The sequence below is a fragment of the Cynocephalus volans genome, chromosome 4 (assembly GCF_027409185.1).
Source record: "Cynocephalus volans isolate mCynVol1 chromosome 4, mCynVol1.pri, whole genome shotgun sequence".
NCBI lineage: Eukaryota > Metazoa > Chordata > Mammalia > Dermoptera > Cynocephalidae > Cynocephalus > Cynocephalus volans.
The window spans coordinates 151,665,406-151,690,115 of record NC_084463.1 but is presented as its reverse complement, the minus strand read 5'-3'; the positions used below and the strand labels follow the sequence as shown (position 1 = coordinate 151,690,115).

Here is a 24,710-nt window from a genome sequence, read left to right as displayed (position 1 = left end):
CAAATGACAGGTTGTTTTTCATACCAGATTTTCATTCCTTTGAATTTTTTTTGGTCTTTTTATCAAGTTTAAAAATTAACCAAATACCGAGTGCTGCAAGAAGACACACATTTATACATATCTCACATATATGTATGAGAGAGAGAAGGAAAATGTGTGTGCTGTGTGTGTCTGTGTCTGTGTGTTTGAGATATAAAGAGAAAGACAGAGAGGTAACACAGAGGTACAGGGTAAAAATGTATGTAAAAATTGTGGCGCATTTGTTGAAAAGAGAATAGTACCTGTCCCGTAGATGAATAGATGAGGGAGTAAATAAGAAATTGGGTAGAATAAATTCAGAATTTGTATCAGACAGAATTCCCAACATTCTTTCCTGCTTTCAGTTTTCAAGGGATAAGAAAATGACCTCCCAAAACCACTCTGTGGTGATGAAATTCACTCTCTCAGGACTCACAGAGGACCCAGTGCTACAGAAGGTTCTCTTTGGGGTGTTTCTGGCCATCTACCTAATCACACTGGCAGGGAATCTGTGCATGATCGTGCTGATCAGGACCAATTCCCACCTGCAGACACCCATGTATTTCTTCCTTGGCCACCCCTCCTTTGTAGACATTTGCTACTCCTCCAATGTTACTCCAAATATGATGAACAATTTCCTGTCAGACCAGAAGACCATCTCCTATGCTGGATGCTTCACACAGTGTCTTCTCTTCATTGCCCTGGTGATCACTGAGATTTATCTCCTGGCTTCAATGGCACTGGATCGCTATGTAGCCATCTGCAGCCCTTTACATTACAGTTCCAGGATGTCCAGGAGCATGTGTGTCTCTCTAGTCACTGTCCCCTACGTGTTCGGCTTCTTTAATGGACTCTCTCAGTCACTGCTGACGTTCCACTTATCCTTCTGCGGCTCCCTTGACATCAACCATTTCTACTGCGCTGATCCTCCTCTTATAATGCTGGCCTGCTCTGACACCTATGTCAAAAAGATGGCAATGTTTGCAGTTGCTGGCTTTACTTTCTCGAGCTCTCTCTTCATCATTCTTCTGTCCTACCTTTTCATTTTTGCAACTATCATGAGGATCCATTCTGCTGAAGGCAGGTGCAAAGCCTTTTCCACATGTGGTTCCCACCTGACAACTGTCACTGTATTTTATGGAACCGTCTTCTGCATGTGCTTAAGGCCTCCCTCTGAGAAATCTGTAGAGCAGTCCAAAGTAATTGCAGTTTTTTATACCTTTTTGAGTCCAATGCTGAACCCATTTATCTATAGTCTAAGGAACAAAGATGTGATCCTTGCTATGCAGCAAATGATCAGGGGAATTTTCTTTCATAAAATTTCATGGTAGGCATCTGTTCATTCTTAATTACAATGTGCCCGTGTTAACCCTGTGAGTCTTCAATGGACAATGGTACTATTCTATCATGATCTCTTGTTCACCAATACAGATGATCAATGACCACTTTAATTTCTTCCCCAAACTCACACCTTGAACACAGATAATTTTAATAAAAACCTTAATAAAGTGAAAATGTTTTCTTTGGCAGAGAGCCTATGAAAATGAGTTTGTTGGTATTCAATAATTCTATATGATAAAAATCTCTTTTCTTATTTGAGGGTAAATATTATAACTAACATACCCTGACATGAACTCTGATAATTCATCTACTCTGAATATTATAGTTCACAGAACCACAGCGATGTTCAAGATAGAGTGAATTATTTTACACCTTTTTTTTCTGATGAAATAATTTCTATTGTAATGTGGTATCTGGAACAAGAACTCTGACACCTGTGTACTGATTGGAATCACAGTGCAAAAATTTTAAATATGTGGGTCACCTATAGATTAAACATCCGTACATTTTTCCCAAGCCCACATGATGAACGTCTTGAGTATCCTGCTGTCTATGTGATACTGCTGGTTATGCTCCTCAATTTTGAAAATCAACTATCACGACCTGCTGCTGAGTTTCCAAGAGTACGGGTCCAATTCATTTACAAATATAGTTTAATGGCATTCTAGGTACGTTTTCCAGTGTAGTACTCTGAGGTAGAGGCAATTAATTAGAAGTTGATAGAGTCTATTAATTGACTTCTGCAGACCCATAAATGCCTTGAAACAGTATAGAAATGATTAGGGGTATGCATATCTTTCTGGGGAAGACTCAGTGTTTATTTCGCTTCATACATCTGTCTGTGGCGCATTATTTTCTACATAAGGCTGTTGGAGTAGTTATCAAAACTGCTATCAAAATAATCAATAGTAAAAAGGCTGTACAAAGTTTTACATAATCCATCCTCATTAATCCATGCATTATTAGTCAACCAGATGGCTGCATACTTAACTGTTTTTAAGTTGCCTTAGATGTTTGATATTTTTATATTTTGCATTCTAATTTTAACTCATTAAATTGCTTTAGGTGTTTGATATTTTTATAGTTTGCATTCTTATTTGAACTAACTCCGCTATAGAAAATGCTCGTATGATATAAACTGCTGTATTTCCTATTAAGTTTTCAAATTGTTTTCTAGAAAATCACCCATATGACCTGCAGTTTTTGTAAAATTAGACTTCATTCTGAAGGATCAGTTTATTAAGACATGTCCTATCAAAATCCTCTTTTAGAAACAGTAATCAAAAAGAAAGAAGACAATTTTGAGTGACCCCAATTTAATAATTAAATTTCAAAGTTATTTGCTTGTTTGTACACCTGTTCGGTGTTGGCTATGATAGTGGGACAACAGGAAAAGGTGATCCACAGAGACAACAATGAAGCATAAGAGCCTAGCAGTAAGTGATAGAAGGCCCTCATTGTGGCAGAGTCCCTGGCCCCACATTTTTTTAAGGACCAGCATCATTTAATCTGTGGGATAATTCTTTACCTTATAGGAAACTTTCACTTTTTATTACTGTATTTCATTCCCAGCAACCAGAATGGTTTGATACCCAGATTGATAATTCTATTTGAAAAAAAAAAGTTTTAGAATTAGTGTAAAAATCTTTGCTGTTTTGCCTAAATAATTGTATTCTTCCTTTTATTTTCTAGTCCTGAGAACCACTGTGACTTGCAGCACCAGATTTAAACTCAGTTTTGGCACTTTTCTTAATCAAAATAGTTGACCTCTTTTTAATCATTTTCTATTTATTTACTTCTATTTGTAATTTAATTTTTTTATTGTGTATGCCTTTGGGTGAATGTCACCTTAGAAATTCTTTGGAGATGGGACGGAACATAAATCAACACATATAAAAATAATTAAATGTGATGCAATCATAGTGTAATGTTCACTTTGGTATTTTTATTTATTTTAATCTTTACAAATGAAGTAGTGAATCATTATCTTTATTTACAACATTTGGAGGCTTAGGCACAGAGAGATTAAATGACTTGTCCAAACTCACTCAAGCACTGAGTAGCACAAAAGTAAATCCCTTGGTTTCAAATTCTTTCTTACTAATTCACACTGTTGTGGTTATTAAACTCATAATGCTGCAAACACTGGATGGACTTTGCAGATGATGAATTGGTGAATTTATTGTCATAGATAAAATTATGATGAATATGTGGTAGTGATATGTATTCTAGCAATACCTAATGAGAATTTCCCCTGAAAATTCAGGTAAGCAAGACAATTTGCATACATTATAATAAGTAAAATGGGCTGGCTGGTTAGCTCTATTGGTTAGAGTGTAGGTCACATGTTCAGATTCCCATAATGGCCAACCACCAACAAAACAAAACAAAACAAAAAAACCCCGATAATATAAGTAAAATTCTTTTAATGTTCATGTGAAGGCAAGCACTTTTAACACATGGGAGACCTATTCAGGCTGCATTTTATTAATGTATTTTTCAAACTATAAAAGCACACAGTTTCATTCTGAGTAAATAAAAAATGCAGAAAAATATGAAGAATTAAAATTTATCACTGATCTTTTCTAGATCAATAGGTAACTTCTTTTTGTGTTTTCTTACCATTTCTTCAATAAACTTATGTGCATATGTGTGTTACTACAATTCTTGAATAAAATTTGGAAACTGCCATATACAAATTTAAACATTGATTTATACTTAGTAGTGTAATGTATGCATTTTCATACAAATTAAAATTTGGGGTGGATATTTTTAATGTAATATAATAATTAAATCATATCTTCATTACAATAATAATACAAGTCAATTGAAAAAATGATTTGTAACATATTGACGTATATAAGTATTACAAGCAATATTTACTTGGTTTATGTTGTAAACCATTATTCCATCATATCCATGTATCTTATTATTTTATGATTGATATATGTCTTTGTACATATGTTTCTAATTGTCCCTTTAAGATATTTTTCCAAAAGTGGCATTGCAGAGTTAACTATTATAACCATTTTTAAAGCTCTTGCTAAATTTTTAAGTGGATACATTTCTCTCCAGAAAGCTTCTCACAATTTTTACCTATACTAGTGTTTGAGAATAACCATTTCACTGTACCCTTGTGAATAACATGAGCTATTGTTTAAGGTTGTTTGCTACTTTGATGTCGTATCTGAAATTTTAGGAAAAAATTCTGTTTTAATTCACACAGAAGAATTGAATTATTTAACAAATAAAGGCTATACATCAGTTTGATGATTGCTTTCCATGTTCTCTCTCTTTTTTTTCTGGTGGCTGGATGCCAAGCCTTGAGAACATTGTGCTCTAACCATCTGAGCCAACCAGCCAACCCTCATGCTATTTCTGATTATTCTTCACAAAAAGAAAATTTTTATTTTTATTTGGAAAATTGTTATCGTTTTGTTTTGTTTTGTAACATTTCCTCATCCTATAATTGGATAAGCAAGCACTTACACTGGGTTACTGGCTTTTCATGTCAATAATTTAGTGTAATAGCTTGAATTATTCTGGATACAATTTTGTTGTATACTGTAATCTTTTATAGGACTCTTTTCTTCACATTTTTAGTCAATTTCCTCTCTTGTTTTCCTACTGATTTGTAATGTCACCTTTATTACACACTAAAGTGAATCCATTTCTGTCCTATATTTTCTATTCCTTTGAACAAACCATTACATATATTTGAAACCAAATTCTTATAATTAATGTAGATTTAAAATGTTTTGAATTTCAAGTAAAGAATTTCCATCCTCAAATTTATCTTAACAGAATGCAAATCAGACACTTCCAGCTATCCAATATTTTTAACCCAGAAATAATATATATGTTCATTTATTTTATGTATACCTATATAAAATTTGAATATGACTGTAGGAGCAATACATATACAGTGTAAACTACTTGAAAAATAATGAAAATATTTTAGTATTAGTATTATTGTTATAGTGAGGTCCCTAGAGATCTGATGGTGAGATGATGAAATGGACTCCATAAAAAGGATTGATGAGGGACAAAAGATTACATACAGATGACTAAAGATTGTTTACCAGAAAGGCTGGGAGGTGCTGATGCCATATGAGTGAGAAGAAAAGCGTTTAATGTTGGTACATTAATTCTATGGATTTATTACAGTTTTGTACAAATATTTATTTTTGCATCATACCAGTGTTCATAATGCTTAAAAAAATATTTCTTATAGTCTCCTATCCTTAACTACATTGTCTTTCTTTGCTAACAACTGTCCCCCCAAAGAAATGACATGCCCATACATATTACTCAACCATGAGTCACATTAAATACTGAAAAAAATAATGTTGTATTCATTAAAATTAAAATAAATATTAAATATTTATACAATCAGATAAAAACATTTCTGAGTTAATAGCAGAGAAAGAAATTCACAATTATAAAGGCACTTGAATTTGACAACAAAGCTATTTAAAATTTAGAGGCACCCAACAATTTGGCAATGTATTTGTCACAAATAAGATAAAGTAGTAAAATGATTGAAATATGAAGTTCATAGAAATTATTTGAATTACTAAAACACCAACACATAAGTAAATGTTGAAGGCTATGAACAGAAAGTGGATTAAAATACAAAAATGATAAAATTAATGAGTAAAAATATTAGTAATAAAAATTTGAAATAAACAGATAAATATCTATTTATTTGAAGTAACTAGATACTGTGTTTATGTATCTATGCTCAAGATAGTTCAAAAAGATTAGCACTTCCACACATTAATAGTGTCAGGAAAAACAGTATTACATAGTTTTCCTGGAAATTAATATAACATTATATTTTAAGGAGTCAAAACTGTTTGTACATTTTTATTCAGCTTTTACAATTTTAATAATCATCTGAAGGCATAATAAGAAACTTGTGCTTGTATTTTCATGGTAATGTTTGTTTTATAATTGAGAAAAAGGAACAAATGACCAAGTACAGGTAGGTCTCACCTTGCACAGTAGCATGTTGACAGAAACCTGTCTACACTGGAAAGGTGACCTTTCCTTGTGTGGTTCTCAGTTGCCACAGAACCACACAAAGTGAGGACTGCCTGCATTTAATAACCGGTAAGGCACAGAATTCTAGCAGACAGAATAGAAACTGGCTGTAAATAACTAGAATGTGTACCTGATGGAGTCTCTGTCCCTCGCCTGCCCATGTCCCTCCTTTGCTTTTCCTGCTCTTTGCCTGCAAGAGTCTAAATATAAAAAGTGATGTTCTAAAATTCTTGCATCTACATTAACTTAAGAAAAAGCTAATTTCAAAGACTATCAGGCAATCTGGAATATTCTTATACTATAATTAGTTGTAAATCACTAAGCATAAATTGTCATGCTTATTAGATCAGCTCTTGTGTTAAAATAGTGTGTGGTAGAAAAGAGCTGGAATATAATATGTAAAATGACATAAGTAATAGTTATTAAAAATATTGTAGGGACAAAATGATTCAACTACCTCTATAAGAAAGGACAATTCTAAATCAGATGGGTACCTCCTATTAAGATGGCAATCTGTTTTGATTAAAGGTAATTAATCACAGTCATAAAAACATATAAAATTTCATGTCCTTTAGTTGAAATAATAAAATACATGTGGCTAAAAATTCAAGAAAGCTGTAGTGAGAAACAGCATCTGGAAATTAGAGATACGAGTTTCTTTTGAGAAGATAATAGACTGTGACTAATGGAAATATGCAATACATCACATGAATGTAAGTCATTTTCACATTCAGAAAATATATGGCAAATGAAATCACTTTGCTAATGATTAGCTCAGAGATGCACAATATTTATGACCTTTGAAGAGAAAGGAAGAACTTATTTATTAACTAACCAAGTAGAAATGAGTTCTTGAGTACGACTGACCACATGACCTTGCTTCATCATAAATAGCTGACTTCTGCTGTTGCTTTTCCTATCAGTCATCACCTTCTCAAACAACTTCCACACTCATTTTTTCTCTCAAACTCTCACTTCATTATAAGCTATGCATGTTAAAAATAAACATATTATTTTATTAAAGAGAATTGCATTCATTAGAACCAATGTTCAATACTTTTTGAGTTTTTTAAGACTCTTTTTTTTTTAATTGGGAGACAGTAGATATTAGACTTTTCTCCATTTTACTGAGGTTTCTCATAAACACACTTCTCAAAGCCTGTTTCTCAGGCTGTAGGTAAATAGATTTAACATGGGACTCACAAAAATACAAAACACTGCTACAATTTTCCCTTGCTCAACAGATCGCTCATTTGCTGGTCTCAGATACATGCAGAATAGGGAACCATAGAACTTAGTGACAGTGGTCAGGTGGAGCCACAGGTGGAAAAGGCTTTCTGCTGCCCTTTACTGGAACAGATCCTCAGAACTGTGATGAAAATGAAAATGTAGAAGATGATGTTGATGAGCTGGGAGCCGGTGAAGTTAATCCCTACTGACAGAAACAAGGCACTTTGCTTTATGTAAGTGTCAGAACAGGTCAGCATTAATAGGGGTGGGTCAGCACAGTGGAAATAGTTGATGGTGTTAGGTCCACAAAAGGACAAGCGAAAGGTCAATATTACCTGCATTGAGCCCACAGTAGAACCCCTGAGGTAGGGAAAAGTGACCAGGGAGATGCAAACTGGCCTGGACATTTTGCTGCTGTAATGCAGAGGATTGCAAATGGCCATGTAGCAGTTGTAGGCCATGGCACTGAGCATGTAATATTCAGTAAAGAGCAGAGTCACAACAACAAAACACTGAGTCAGATACTCACCAAAGGAAATCATCTTCTTTTCAGACAAGAAGTTAACAAGAATCTGAGGAGAGGCGTTAGTGGAATGAAAAATATCCACACACTATGAATGGGTGATGAAAAAAATACGTGGGGGTTTGAAGCCGGGGAGTGAAACTGATTGGTAAAATCATCCCAAAGTTCCCTGTCAGGGTGATGAGGGAAATCAGGAGAAACACCACAAATAGGATGGGCTGCAGCTCTGGCCGGCTGGTCAGTCCCAGCAGAATAAACTCAGTGGCCTCAGTGTCCTCGTGTTTGAGAACTATCTTCATCTTCATATTCTCTAGTATGAAGAGAAGGATGTTCCAGATATAAAAAGAGAAGTAAATTGTGGTCAGTCCAAGAATAGTCAAAATCAATGAGAACTAAAACAAATGCACTTTGAAAGGAGAAGTTTACAAAGGTTATTTCCCTCAGGGACAGAACAGATGCTTTAAGTGGTGTGTGGTGCTGGTCACAGCAGGCAGCACAAGAGATGTTGAAGTCTGTGCACTCTCCTGTGCTGGCTTTTTAGCAACTCCCACCCCAACACTACCAACATGTGTGAGATTTGACTTAGCTTATTGCTGTCCCTAATTAAGCTACAGAATCAGGACCCCTAATCTTTAAACATGGTTACTACCATAGTCTGATCAGGGAACAAGGCGAAATGGTGATTTTCTGAAGTTCTATCATTGCCAGTAAAGGCAAACCTTCTGTAAATTGGGGACCACTTATTTCTTGAGAGTCTACTGTGTATACATTCAGGTCCAGTTTCATTCGTATTTTTTACTTACTGTATAACAGCAGTAAACATCACCTGATCCATTGACGTTCTGCCCATCCTAACATCTTTTTTCTAACTGACTACTTTTATTTGGGATTGTTACTTCATGTAGTATCCTTTTTTATCTCATAAATCTCTTTTTATCCATATTCCAAATTTATATTTTAATTATTCTCACTCTCTTGACTTTACACCTTATATCTGAACCATCAGAGAGTCTTGTTAGCTTTAATTTCAAAATATTACAAACTGAATTTTAAAACTGCTTGTCAGTGTTTCTTCTGCTGCCAGTCAGATATAAAACAAAATTATCTCTTGTCTAAGCTACTGCAATGGTTTCCCTTCTTTCACACTTAAAATTCTCTATTCTCCAACATGAGCTAAAAACAAATCATGTCATGTTACTGACTTGGTGAAATAGTCCAAGATTTTTATATTATTCTTGTGCTAAAATCTTAACTTTTCACCAGAATCCTATGTAATATCTTCCCACCCACCACTCCAAACTCTTCTAACACTTCAATTCTTCTCCTGTTACACTGACCCTCTAGCCAACTGTTCCTTGAAAAAACTGAGCACATTCCCAGCTCAGGGCCTTTGCACATGCTGTTTCCTCTGTTGCTTTGCCTCACATGGATTTGTCACCTCTCTTCCCCTGGGTGACGGAGACACAAAGGATTACCCAAAGCCCATCTCTCCCGAGCAGTGGGACACCCCAAAGGGGTTAATTTCCTGGAACCCTAAAGGGAGAGGTATTCCTCCTTTGGGAAATTAACACTGAAGTGGGGTTCTGTCTCAGTATTTATTCTCCAGGCCAGAAAGTTACAGAAAAGGAACACAAGTGGTGTTATGGCTAAGTATAGTTTAACAATAGAGGCTGGTAACATCAGTGAAATAACAAAATGACATTCCATAATGCAATTTGTGAAAGGTTAAGTCAATCCACCAACAAAAGCTTGTTCTTAGTAAATGCTGTGTTTTCCTACAGCAGTTTCCTCAGTATTTTTACATAACAGTAAAGCAATTCTTTTAACATATTAATCAGTAGGTTAGCCTGCTCTCAAAGGCATCTGTCCTTTGCTGTGTTATAATTCTATATCCACAACAGAGACTTTAGCCTGGGGAAAGTTTTCTGTCTTTTGCGAGGTTAAGATTTCTGTATGTAATTTTAAAAAGTTAGGCTAAACCTGAAATTACAGGGCTTTGGAAACTAGGCCCAGTGAAATACATTTGCATTATAAATATTAGTGTATTCTACATCTCCCTGGTTTTATTTATTTAATTAAAAGAAAAAGCAAAGGGTATAGATCAGGTTTTCACATTTAAGACAAAAGCATTTTGTTAGAGCAATAAGTGTAATTTAGCATGGCAAGTCCTTTTAATTCATTTCATGTGGCGACTGATGATGTCATCATCTTGCAGGGAAGTTGCATTGGCATCATTCCAGGTGCTGTGAACTGGAGTGTAATTACCAGTTTCTGAAACTCCAGAATGTGGTTCTGTTCCATATAATAGTTGATTTTGAGTCCAGAGAGTTTGTTGATGTTCACCAATCCAGGACATTACTGTTTCCAAAACATCTAGTCTTTGTAACATTTTTGATCAATTATAAACCTTTTGTTTAAGAACAGGATGTCTCATCCAAGTTATAAACACCCTCTTTAAGGCTGAGAAAATTTAGAGAACTGCTTTTGTAGACAAGATATTATTTCCCCCTTTATGATCAAAGCATTCCTCATAAAAGCATTGGTGATCAATATTTTGATTGAAAAGGTCTTACTTTTCTTTGTAAAGATCCCTTTTGGCTGGGAAGGCTCATTCCAAAGTGATGTCCTGTCCCATGTTGGGGGAAAGATGAAGCAGCAAGATGAAGCAGCAGTTAGACCAAACTAGGGCAACATCAAGAGGGGTCAGCAACTTAGAAGTGAGACATGCTATCTTATAACCAAAGTTTTAAATTATATCCTGTTATAAAGAAATAGAGTTATTTTTTATTGAACTTATAAAAAAATAGCCATATTGTCATAATAATCATGAAGATACTTAAAGGTATTAAATTTGGGGGGATCAAATAGAGAAAAAACAGATGCTTTAATTTCTGTTTTAAATGATGTTTTACCAAACTATTGTCAGTTTTAGATAGCTTAAGAGAGAGGTTTTTTTTTTTTAATTTGGAAAACAAAACATTAATAGAACCAGCAGTGTTTTAAAATAAGGAAATTGTAACAACCCATAATTCTTTTTAATCAGTTCATTCATAAACTTTTGTTGTTTTGACCTTGGTGAGCAATTTCATAAACCCATTAGCTTTTTCATTAGAATTTGATAAATTTAGTTTAGAAGTATGAACTCAGAGTTTGTCAGGAAACTGTACCTATCAGAGTTTTTTCATGAAATATTTGAAGATGTAGCATTTTAAAATTATAATAGAACCAAGATTATGACTGGTAGCATTTATATCAAGGCACAGATTTTCAAGAACCTTATAAGATTTTGGAACACATACTCATACCACCTCAATACTGACAATGCTTTCCCATTTAGTCTAATTTATCAAATAAACCAATTAGTTTTGATGCATTTCTTATATATCCTTTGAGAAGTTCCAGGGCCCTTGGGACTCCTCAAAGTTAGTTTAAGTCAAAAGGTTGAGTTTTCAGAATTTAGTTTTGGAAAATTTGTCAAATAATAAAGGCTTGAAACACTTAGTTGAATAAGATTACAAATTACTACAAAAATCAAAGTGACAATGGATATCAAAGGGAGAGAGCACAAGAAATTATCATGCACAACTTAAAAGACCTCTAGAAAAAACAAATGTAATCCTGTTTGATTAGTAAACCCAGGCAAAGATGTGTGCTGATAAGAACAATTTTATACATTCAGGTTAGTAAACAGGCATTCATTTGTCAGAGCAGATTACACAAAGCCCAGTCTGAGTCTCAGCTAATTTTACCAAATAAATATTTATGATTTTCCAGCCAAAAACTTGGTGTATAAAATGTATACCCTTATCAGATAATGTTAACTAGGGCCTTTGAGATCCTGGGCATAGGTCCCCTTTCACTAGCCATGCTGGGTCCCAGGTTTCCACGTGGCAAGAGAGGCCATGTGGAGCAAAGATAATGTCTAAAAGATATTGTTTCTCCTAGCATGGACAGGAGGCAGAGCTGAGGCATATTGACCTAAACACAAATTTAGGCAAAAAGTTTAAATCAAATTTTGAAGAGATATTTATTTTATCAAAACTTTAGAAAATTAAAGTCACGTGAACTTGAAAAGCATACTTATTCATTTAATGAGCACACATTAATTATAAGCCAATTTGGTACCATGCAGAAAATACAAAGCACACATACAGACATGAACATATAGACATAACATACAGCTTACATATGTATATATACAGACATAACCAACAAAAACAAATAAGGATCTTTAAGTATTGTTTAAAATGTAATAAAAAAACTCACTAGCATAAAAGGACAGTCGGGTTTAGATTGCGATTCTAAAGTATATTAAAACTTATAGGTGAGGCCTCCTCCTGTTTTAGGGAAAGCAAAGTAACAAATTTACATTGTAAAGCAAAGCATGCAAGCCCTTTCAAGAAGATGCAAAGAAAGTTTTCTTTTTTTGAAAAATGGCATAGAACTTTGTGAAGAAATACATGGATGAGCCTAGAAGAAAATTTAGAAGTCTGTTCAAGATAGCCAGCTGGATACCACAAAATTTGAGGCCATCTAGCTAAAAAGGTAGATTTTAGTCTACTTTTTGTTTCTCAAATGGGCTACTAAGCTTAAGGGCTGAGATAATGAAAGCCATTTGACTGTTGAGGTTTTCAGGAGAAGATCAGTAGACCCAAAAGGGGTCTGGTTGGCACCATGACTGCTTTTCTTCATAAAATCCCAGAGTCTTTGGCAAAAAAGAGTAGCAAATACAGTTAAGAAAAGAACTACTGCTTTTAAGAGAGAAGAGAATCATTGTGCAGATAAGAAAAGAAGACATGCTCAAACAAAACCAGCATTGCAAAGAATTATTAACCTTTTTTACTTTAGATTGTTCAATTTAAAGTTTTTTCAGTCACTGGTAAAGATTGACTTTTATCTTTTTTGGGTGACATAAACATGCCTTTGCTTTTTGTTAAGGTCTTGAATAGGTCTCAAGGAGACTTGACATAGATTCCTAGTTGTTAGGTGGGAAGCCTTAACAAGATCCATTGCATAATTAACCAGTGACCAATTTGTGCCCAAATTCTTATGTTAAGGCTCCTTTCCTTGAGGTACAAAGGACATGGTTGTTAAATACTAACTAACAATTTTACAAGCTGCTGTTCAGTTACTTTATAGCCCACAGCTTTAAGGAGACATTGGAGTTGTAGTGTATGTTCAGTCTCCCCTTTGTTAATGAGTTATCCATATTTTAAAAGTAAAAAGAAGGGAAAAATACCTTTGGGGTTGAAAAGACCTAACTTGACTTACCATGGGCATGGACCCCTAACCGAGAACTGCCTGTGACCTCCTTTTCTGGGGTGAGTCTCCCTTACTGGGACTTTCCTTTTGATAGGATGAGTAGTGAACATCCTTTTTCTTTCCTTTCCTAGGCTTGGTAGGTTGGTCTCCAATCCATGTAGCAAGAACTCCTCACGCGGGGCACCATTTGTTGCTTTCTCTTTGTCTTCACATGGATTTGTCACCTCTCTTCCCCTGGGTGATGGAGATGCAAAGAATTATTCAAAAAAGCCCATCTCTCCTGAGCAGTGGGAAGCCCCCAAAAGGGGCTAATTTCCCAGAACCCTCAAGAGACAGGCATTCCTTCCATTTGGAAAATTAACCCCAAATTGGGGTTCTCTTCCCACATTTTTTCTCCAGACCAGGAATTACAGGAAGAGAACATAAATGGGGTATTTGCTAAGTACAGTTTAACAAGTTTAACAATAGAAGCTGGTAACATTCAGTAAGATAGGCAAGGTGACCATCCATAATGCAATTGGCAACAAAAGCTTGATTTTAGCAAACGTTCTCTTCTTACAGCAATTTCCCAGTATCTTTACATATCAATCAGTAGCCTGTCTGTCTTTGAGCCAGCAACCTTGCTGTGTTACAATTCTTTATCTTACAACAGAGACTGTAGCCTGAGTAAAATTTCCTGTCCTTTGCAAGGTCAATATTTGAAACTGCAAGGCTTTGGAAAACCAGGCCCTGTGAAGTACATTTGCTTTATGCACACTCCACATTTTTAGCAAGTTTACATACTATTAGAATGCACAGCTAGGCTTAAAAGTATTGAACTAGACAGTTGAAATAACTTGTTTAAATTAAATAAAAATTTTTCACAAAAAAATGTTATTGTACACGATAACTTACATTTTCTCCTTATAGTGGATTTTAACATGTTGTAACAAAGTTCTCCCCAAGTACAGAACTTGATGTCATCAGTGCACATAAAATTTTTTTCCATAAGTTTAGAAGTATGAGAAATACTAGCCTCTGACATAGCCTTTGTAACATTCTATTGGTTGCAGAAAACTTTAAAAGAGAGAATCTTGTGAAGGCCTTCATGATTATGAAGTTATGAACTGAAGTGTGGAGTGGGAGTGAAGGACTACATGTTGGCATCTCCACTAGCATGCTCAGAGTTTTAAAAATGCCAGTGCGGATGGTTTGAGGTGAGTGGTGTCCAAGAATTTTTCAGTGGCATATCACATACCATAACCCACTCTCCAGGGTCCTCCCCCAGATGGGCACATCCTGCATTGTTAGAGACCTACCTTTTCATTCAGTGGTGCTCTCTCATTCCAGGAGGAAGACAAGTGAGAAACTGAGAGGAATATAGACATTTCTATAGGAGATAATAATTAAATGTATAAAATCAGACCAGTTTAAATATGAGGATTATTGAAAAGAACCTTGATCTTGCTTAGGACAGAGAAGAAGTAAAGTTCTATGTACAATGCAGGGAAGAAAAACATACAGAACTTCAAGCCCTATAGAATCTTTTCTCAGAACTTTGGCTTAAGCTGAAAGTTTAATAAAACCCAGAGCAGTATTGGGAAGGGTCACAAGCACAGTAGAGAAAAGTGCTTGCCTTTGAACAGAACAATGAAAACCTGTTTTGATGATCCTGGGTATAGCAATGCAATCATATTTCATTGCAAACTCAAATAAGAGAAGCCCCTTGAAATGAGGAAAGAAAGGTGCTCACATTTATTATTTTTTCCTTCTCACCCTTAACCTTACACTATTATCACCCAACTCTCCTTATTCTTTTCTCTTAGTAATAGTTAAATTATGGCATGTGGAGTGGGAATATTTTTTGTATGTGCCAAATTCTAAGGTTTGAGGCTTGGAGAATGCAAACAAGTTAATAGAGAAGTCTGACATACGTATTTATTGAATTCCAGGTATTGGCTAAAGCTCAACAGGAAAGCCTACTATAAATCTTAGCTGTAGCATGAATAATGGATCTGTATCTAAGATCAGAGGTAGTTGCAGGGCCTGCCTGACCTCCTAATGCATCACAAGCCACCCTTGGTCTGTCTGCCTATGGTTTTGTCTTAGTGTGGTGATTCTTATGGGGACTACTAAATCCATTATATGTTCAAAAGAGGAAATAATAAGAAATCAAACAATATTTCTTATGAGTTCTTCATTTTCAGAACTCTGACTTATCCATGGAGGCATAATGATTTCTTCCCCAAAGTCCCCAAAGTGGGAGGAATTATACTTGAATGCCTAACCTTGGGAGACATCCTTGAAGCATTAAGAAATCACCCACTGTATATTACTAGGGCTCCCTCTGGAGAGGTTTACAGTGTCACATTTATTGCACCATTCTAGCTCACAAGTTGTAAACAAGGGAACTTGATATTTCTCTGAGCCAGCAAATATTAATTCATTCAAGAGTAAAATAAAGGAAATAATGAATCCCATTGCTTCATCATTATCAGGAGATTTGGTTTCCTGATGACAAGTGGGGAGTGGAAAAAACTCATGTCTTCCGTGAGCTTATGATTTTCAGAAGAATAAAAAGATTGTGACTGTGTATATAATTTGAATGACAGTTTGCTAGAGATAACTAAAATGTAGGGCTTTCGTCCCTATAAGGCAATTCCATTATAAATTCTTCAGGTTCTTCATATCCTTGTGGTCATTGTGAAATCACTCTCCTGTCTCAGGTAGGATTAGACTTTTTAAAAAATATTTTGGAATCAAGAAATAAACATTGTAACAAAAAATAAAGTAAGCTGAATTATAAACTTATGAATTTGCAAATATCTCTACTATAACGCTATTATTCTGCTCATATTACAGGTACTTTTAAATGTACAATGGAAAAAGAACTAGACCTACTAGAATCTACAACTGGATTGCATAAAATACTTGTTCCTAAGGATCTCACGCTTTAATGTTGAGTCTGTTCTAGACCAGATCAAAATCATTCACCAAATAATACTAGTAGAAAATTTTCTCTGAATTAACTTCTTCACATGGAGGGAGATGCTGCTATTATCCAGATTTTATGGGATGAGAAAACTGAGGCACAGAGAAGTTAATTACTTGCCCAATGCCATAAAACTAGGAGCTAATGGAACCAGAATTCCACTCAGAAAATTATTTCATAAAGAATTGGCTTTTAGGCTTACAATCTAAATTAATTATTTAAAGTTAATTAAAAATATATTTTATGAAGGTGGCTTCCCTAAATTAATTTTTCCACTTCAAATTGAACCTTGACCATATGCCAAGGGGTCGTCATTCTCATTAAAGCCCCAAACCAACCTTCTAAGCTGTCTGGTGGACTGAGCAGTGGCCACAAACATTTACATGAGAGAGCCTCAGGGTATGGCAAATTGCAGGAGGGCAAAGCTTCAATGACCCAGAGTCACTTCTATCTAATAACAAATACTACTCTCTGAGATTTCCTTGCTCAAACCAGGAGGATGTTGTTTTCATTTTCTTAAAAGTGTGGCTATTACCAAAAAGTAACCAGTTAAATTATCTGCATTATCCACTGCTTACATGAATGGAGGTCTTCATTATTTTGTATCTATTACAACAAATAGAGGCTTATTAAAAAAATATCATTCTAGTACTAAAATAGTGCTTGCATGTTTGATGATCTTTACTAAAATTATTATTAAAATTTAGTTGGAATTTACAAAGTGCCTTACAAAGCGACCTGTTTCCAGCGTTGGTACTATCATTATTAAAAAAAAGTCAGTACAACATTGTCAAATCTGGGTATGTGTCATTGAAGGAGTCTGTTGTTTTCTTAATGAGAGTCTGTGCGGTCACTTTTATCCTGTCCAAATATTGGGGGATACACTTCATAATATCTTAAGTACTGTATCAGCTGTATGGTTAACATGTGTATTATTTCACTGTGATGCATTACATGATTTAAGAACTTACATTAAATTCATGTTGTGATGTTTTTCTTAATTTTGCAAAAGTTAGAGGAGGTAGAGTTAAGACAAAATTATTTTGGTCTGAAGATATGTTTTTCAACCATTCTTTCATTACCGACCCCTTGCCAAGAGAGTTTTTTCTTAATTGACCCCCCATGAGCCTTTGACACCATTAATACATTTATATGTGTATACCTATATACACGTGCATACATATATTGTTTATGTACTCTGCATGTATGTGCGTGTACATGAGCATTTTGGGTATATTTTTTACACTGAAAAGTAGTTAAGATTTACTTTTGTCCCCCAAGAACTAATTCTTGCCTTTTTGGGCAAAATATATAATACAAAAGAGATAAGTTAAGAAAGATTTGGTGATGTGAGGGCCACTCAAGGTAAATTAGGGTGGGGAAAATGTACATAACATTACAGGGTGAAGAAACAACTTGAAAATGATCTTGGGTTCACAGGAGCAGGTAAAGAGATCCTAGTTCCATAAGGATGTGCAGCAACATCAGTTCCACTTCCCTAATTAATTCAACTGTGAGAAACATAGATGAGTTTCAATGGCAGATACTTTAGAGACCTCATCCAAACGTGTATTACAAAACCAGGGATCCAAAGGTGTATTGTAAAACAAAAGGTTCCAATGTCAAAGAAATACAATGTTTATACCCATATGTTCAAGGAAACTGTGAATGAACAGAGATAATGAGTTGCAAAAAGATAAAGACTCCTCAAATATGGAAAGACTTGCAGAAAAGATTGGCAACTGAAAAACTTTAAAAATTTTGACTGCCCTTATATATAAGGTGCACTATATTAATATAGATATTTAAAACATCAATCACGGGCTTGCTTACTACACTATTTCTTTATGCCATATGCATTTAAAAGTTTGAGAAAAGAGGACAAAATACCAGATGATATGATGGGGGTGAGGGATAAATGACAAAATGACAGACGCATTTTTCTTTTGGTTTCTTTAGACCTCACTGGAATCCAAGCAAATGCAATGGTAAAGAAAAACTCCACCGGGGTGACTGAGTTTTTCCTCCTGGGACTGACAGATCGAGCTGAGCTGCAGCCTGTCCTCTTTGTGGTATTCTTAGTCATCTACTTTATCACAGTAATGGGCAATGTGAGCATGATTTTGTTAATCAGAAGTGACTCAAAACTTCACACTCCAATGTACTTCTTTCTCAGTCACCTTTCCTTTGTAGATCTCTGTTATGCCACCAATGTCACTCCTCAGATGCTAGTTCATTTTTTATCCAAGAGAAAAACCATTTCCTTCATTGGCTGTTTTACACAATTCCACTTTTTCATTGCCCTAGTGATCACGGATTATTATATGCTCACAGTGATGGCTTATGACCGCTACATGGCCATCTGCAAGCCCTTGTTGTATAGCAGCAAAATGTCCACATGTGTCTGCCTTTCTCTGGTTGCTGCTGCTTACATTTATGGCTTTGCAAACGGACTGATGCAGACCATCCTGATGCTTCGTCTGACCTTCTGCGGACCCAATGAGATCAACCATTTCTACTGTGCGGACCCACCTCTCATGGTTCTCGCCTGCTCAGATACGTATGTTAAAGAAACTGCCATGTTCATAGTGGCTGGTTCCAACCTCACCTGCTCTCTCACTACTATTCTCATCTCCTACGTTTTCATCTTCACAGACATTCTGCGTATCCGCTCTGCTGAGGGGAAGCAGAAGGCCTTCTCCACCTGTGGGTCCCATCTGACGGCTGTCATCATCTTTTATGGGACGCTGTTCTGCATGTACCTGAGGCCCCCTTCTGAGGCATCTGTAGAACAAGGAAAAATCGTAGCTGTTTTTTATGTATTTGGTAGTCCTATGTTAAACCCTTTGATCTATAGCCTGAGGAACAAAGATGTTAAAAGAGCAATAAGGAAAATTATCCAAAAGAAATTATGTGCTAAATAAAGTAGACATTTCAGTCACAGGTATGTAACATATCCTTAGTATCTGACCAATTAATGAGCATTTTAAATAACAAATCACTTTCAGTCACTGCGTATTTTTTGTCTTTCATAATTTGAATTCAGAATTGGAAGTATACATAAAATTACTAGCTAGAGTTTACAGTTCCTTCTCAGTGAACTGAAAAATAAAATACCGAAATTCAAATACAAGACCAGAAAGCACTCTTATTACTCTACAAAAACAATAAAAAATGGATGATTCCATCCATACTGCTCATACTGGTACAAAGTTATGTAAATAGATATATCAACTGCTATGGCAGTGACAATTTGTTAGGTTTTTGCAGTGCTTAATAACTTCTAAACTATTTTTCAGAAATTTGTGAACCATAGTAGGTGAGGTTTCTGTGTTTTTTCCTTTAAGCAAATTATATATTGGTAATGATCTTTTGGGTATATTTCAAATTATTACTCTGACTCTGAGATATGCATTTAGAACGTTATTACTGATCCAATGGAATCCTCATTCATAAGGCATTTGGTAGAAATGCTGAATTTCCTCTAGAAGTGTTTTTTGCTTGCTTGTTTTTATGATTATGCATTCTCATCAATATGTGGCCCCTCTTCTCCACTGTTTCATTACATTGCCCATTTCCTTTACTTTTCTTTCTTTCTTTTTTTTTTTTTTTTTTGGCAGCTGTCCATTAAGGGGAACTGAACCTTTGACCTTGGTGTCACAAGGCTGCACTCTAACTGACTGAGCTAACTGACCAGCCCCAACCTGTTTCCTTTTAACAGATTGTATTTGATGTTTATCCATGCAAATGTATGAATATTTGTGTGTGTGTGTAATATTGATTACGAGATAGCATTTTCATTTGTTTATTGTTTATTTAAATATCTCTCCTGACAAATTTATGTTCTTTGCTTTCCCTACTTTTACATTGTGATGTTTAAATTTTTTGTTACTTATTTTGGACTTCTATCCTAAAGATACAAAACCACTTTTTGTTTTATATATATGCATATATATATAATAAAATATATATATTCAATTTGTTTTATCTTTTGAAATTCTAAAATTTTATAAATTCCAAATACTGTCAAATAATTTACAGTTCACTTTATTCTTTCTTTCTTTGCTCTTAGAAAATTAGCCTCTCTTCCACCTATGATGAAGTTGATATTTACTTATATTATCAATTAGTTTAATAGTTTCACTTGTTAATTTTCTAATGAACTGTTTCCAACACACAACCCAAAACAGTAAATCATATAAAGATCATCTAGGTAAGTACAAGTAATCATTATTAAATCTTCACACAGTCACATTTATTTCACATATTTCTCTGATATACAGTTGAATCCTCTGGGCGTTTTTCCATTGTTTGTCCCCAGAAGACTCTAATATATATATATATATATATATATAATGTTTCTTATTTCTAGTTAGCATCATGTCATTTGCTAGGTGTGTATGTATCCATAGAATTACATATTATTGTTTTGCTGGATTTAAAACAATATAAATGAATTCACTATATGCATCCTTCTGCAATGTATTTTATTTTTCACCCACATTGATAGATCTATCTATGCCTATTCATGTAGAAGCAACCTCACTGATACAGTCTATGCCAATTTATAAATCTGTCACAGTATATGTATCCATCTTACTATTGGTTGACAATTACATTTTTCTATTTCCTTGACAATATAAAAACCCAGCAACATTTTTTTTTCATAATTCTGAATATGTACCAGTGGAAGAGTTCCTCTCAGGTAGGTTTCTCATTTCTGGCTCATAAGATATGAGCATCTTTAAATTTACTATATATTGACAATTGTTTAACCAATTTACACTGCTGACAACAGTATGTGTGAGTGTTCCCTTTACTCCACATCTTTGCCAACAAGAGGTACTGTCAAACTTTAAATGTCTTCCAATCTGATGGGTATAAAATGGGTAATATTTCTTGTTTAAGTTTGGAACATCATTACAAGTGAAGATAAGTATTTTTAAATTCATTGACACTAATTTAAGATTCATTTTTTTTAGTTTTGTGTTCCTTTTTTTAATCCACTTTCCACAGCGTTGTTTTATCTTTATTTCATCCATTTGTAATTGCTTCTTATGTATTCTGAACAAGGTGCTAATTTTTTGATGTTATATAAAATGCAAATATCTTCAATAGAAACAGAGCCTTCTGAAGGTTTTCTAAGAAAAATAAAATAAGTACATGTAAAACTTTTACACAAATGTAAAGTATGTTTTCTCTAATCTTATTTCTTGCTGTATAAATAAATTAGGATTGTCTTCTTATGTGTGGGCATCTGGCCATGTGTTCCCACACTTGAAATTATTGATACTTTGCTCTTCTGAACAAGAAATTACCAATTCATTACTTTTAGTCTATTCATTTAGTTACTATTCAGCTAGTCTTATTTCTTGTCAGAAAGTCATTTTATAAACCTTATGATTTATTAGAATGATATTATATATATGAACATGTACAAGAAATTAACTGGTTAATTAATAAACTAAAATTTCTGGACCTACTTTTCCCAAACTGAAAGCTGCCATTCTGCTTAATTAAAGATCAAATCTTCAACTACTCTTATGCAAAATGAGGGACCTCTACATTAGGGAGTCAAGAAATGAGAGACACTGGTTTTACAATCTTATAAAATGTTTCACTGCATAGAAATATTTAAGCAGAACAACTTTATTTTTTAAATAGTATCATTTTTATTTGAGCAAGTAATCAGCATAAAATAGAAAAATTGAGATAGAGAAATCTTTAGAAACTAATTTGAGAAAAAATTATGGCAATACTCAAATATTCTTACATTTTATGGGGCATAACAAATCTACCTTTGATTTTGCTGTAAATCTCAGCACATAATGCATTACTTGGAGATCTAACAAGATTAGGGATACCTCTCCTGTATTGGTGAGACTACACTTTGATTTGCTTGATTGTATTGACCTAAATCTAACTGTACACTGAAAGATACAGACTAATGAAAGTATTTCTAGCTCCCTTACCCTTCATCAAGTACAGTGTCAAACAATTTTCAAATATTTTTTATTCTATTTGCAATTCTTTTCTTAAATCACCTATTTTACAAATCATCAATTTCACAAATGATCCTGGATCTCAGACCTGTCTTTGATTATCTACATGTTGATGACATTAACTCAACAGGGAGCACTGATTCCAACATAAATCCATACAAAGGACCCTCAGTCCTAACCAGTACATCTACTTTCTTCTGCTTACTATGCCATTCCTCTGTTGTCCACATTTCTTTCAAATTTTCCTTCCTTTAGGTTTCTTGCTTACCACATCTTCCTACCCCTCACTCTCATTAGATAACTTCACCCTAATATTTACAGGTGATAAGTGAAGACTTTGATGGTAATTCCTTCCTGTTTACTACATTAAAAATGTAAAAAAAAAAATCTGCTCCTATTTTCATTCTTCCATATTATTGAATGTGATGGCTAATTTTTCTATGTGGGATAAAGATCTTCTGACACATATATCAAGTGGTGTATATAAGTTATGTAGGTATTTTAGCCTCAGTGGAAAATCTAGCTCTTGAAAGCATCAAATTAAGGTTATGCCCTTGAGGAAACAAGAATATTTTAATTGACTTTTTAGAATTAGTTTTTAAATACTTTAGGGAATTTATCTAAGAACTACATTATAAATCTTCCCACCTTGTTTTTATAAAATGTGGCGAGTCAGCATGTACAGGTGGGTCATTTTCTACATTTGTTCTCTAAAAATATACTTTTGTGTGTGTGTGAGATTACGATCCCACCAATAGGGGAAAGAAATGTTTTCATTAATTGCACTTCACTTTTCTTTCCATATGTCAATAATGCATTGACTCTAAAAATCCATTATTCTATGCAAGCTCTTCTGATGTACATGTGAGAACTAAAGAAACAATGACTTGAGGATATAATTTTTGAGAAGTAATTATCGAAGTCATATCTGTTTTTCACAAAGAACCGAGAGATTGTCTGGAGCTGGAAGCTAGGGCCAAATTTAAACATTATGTGTGCTTGACTAAAGAAATATTTTCCTTCATTTTATGTTCATTTTATGGATGCTATGATTTGAATGTCCCTCCCCAAACTCAGTTGAAATTTAATTGCCAGTTTAACAGATTTAAGAGTTGGGTCCTTTAAGAGGTGATCAGTCCATTAGGGCTCGGCTCTTATGAATGGATTGATGTTATTATTACAGGAGTGGGTTATGTATAGAGAGACTGATAAAAAGTTTTGAGAGTTTTGTCTCAGATAATAAGTTTTCAGAGTTTTGTCTTTGAAAACTTAATAATAAAAACTAATTATTAAGTTTTCAGAGTTTTGTCTGATTTTTTCTTTTTGTCCAGCATGTTTTGCCCTTTGCCATGTTGAATCAACAAGAAGGCCCTCACCAGATGCCAGTTCTATGTTCATGGAATTCCAAGCCTCCAGAACTGTGATAAATAGTTTTTTCATTATATATTACATAGTGAGTGGTATTCTGTTATAGAATCAGTAAATGGACTAAGACTGTGGCACAAAAAGGGGACCAAAAAAAAAAAAATACACACTCTACTCCTGATTCTGGGATTGTTTATTTACTGCTCAAATGCTAACTTTTCAGAAGTGTGTTTTCTAGAATGAATGGTCTTCTAGAAGCATCCCATCTTCATTTTTATTTACTGTACCTGCTTTTGCCTGAAGTTATATTAGGTAACTTTTTCTAGATCTGTCCCCTCTACTATAATGTGTGCTCCACAACAGTGAGGAACTTGTTGGCTTCTATGATGCCAAAAATTAGTGCACAAAAAATACAAAGATTTGCAGTGTACATGAATAAATGAGTGGATAAAATTAGAAAGCAAAAAACAATTTTTGATTCTGTAACACAGCCATATACTAGGACATAAATTTTACTGGTTTAGTGTTGTCTGAATAAAATTAAGCCAGACAAGGATAGGTTTTGTGTGAAAATGCGGTACTGAATTTGATTTTCTATTTTGTATCTGACATAATATGTTATCAGAGCAGGATGAATCCTGAAAATCTGACTACCTTCACTGAACCAATTGAATGATGCAGATAACCAGTTGCTTATCATACCTGATTTTCATTCGTTTGATTTTTTTTGTCTTTTCACCAAGTTTGAAAAAAAAATGACTAAATATCAAGTTTTCCAAGAAGAGAGGTATAAATGTATGTATATGTAAATATATATATATAAACACACACACACATACATTTATACATATCTCATATACATATGAGAGAGAAAGAGAATGTGTGTGGGGTGTGTGTCTGTGTCTGTGTGTTTGAGACATAAAAAGAAAGATAGAGATAACACAGAGAAAGA

The 24,710-nt window shown here is 34.4% G+C and overlaps 1 protein-coding gene and 1 pseudogene across 1 annotated transcript; one reads left to right on the top strand and one right to left on the bottom strand.

Moving 5' to 3' along the window:
- The first annotated feature begins 401 nt into the window (after positions 1–401).
- On the top strand, positions 402–19,315 carry LOC134374708 (olfactory receptor 5M5-like). The gene is made up of 2 exons (XM_063092634.1): positions 402–990; positions 18,375–19,315. Exons 1-2 carry the CDS (start codon positions 402–404, stop codon positions 19,313–19,315), a joined length of 1,530 nt encoding a protein of 509 aa, XP_062948704.1.
- LOC134375041 (olfactory receptor 5M5-like) lies at positions 7,475–8,463 on the bottom strand (annotated as a pseudogene).
- Positions 19,316–24,710: the final 5,395 nt, after the last annotated feature.

Coding starts and splice junctions, on each gene's coding strand:
- LOC134374708 (XM_063092634.1), top strand. CDS start 402: ATGACCTCCCAAAACCACTCTGTGGTGATGAAATTCACTCTCTCAGGA. Junction 991..18,374: donor TGACACCTATGTCAAAAAGA/TGGCAATGTTTG, acceptor TCCAAGCAAATG/CAATGGTAAAGAAAAACTCC.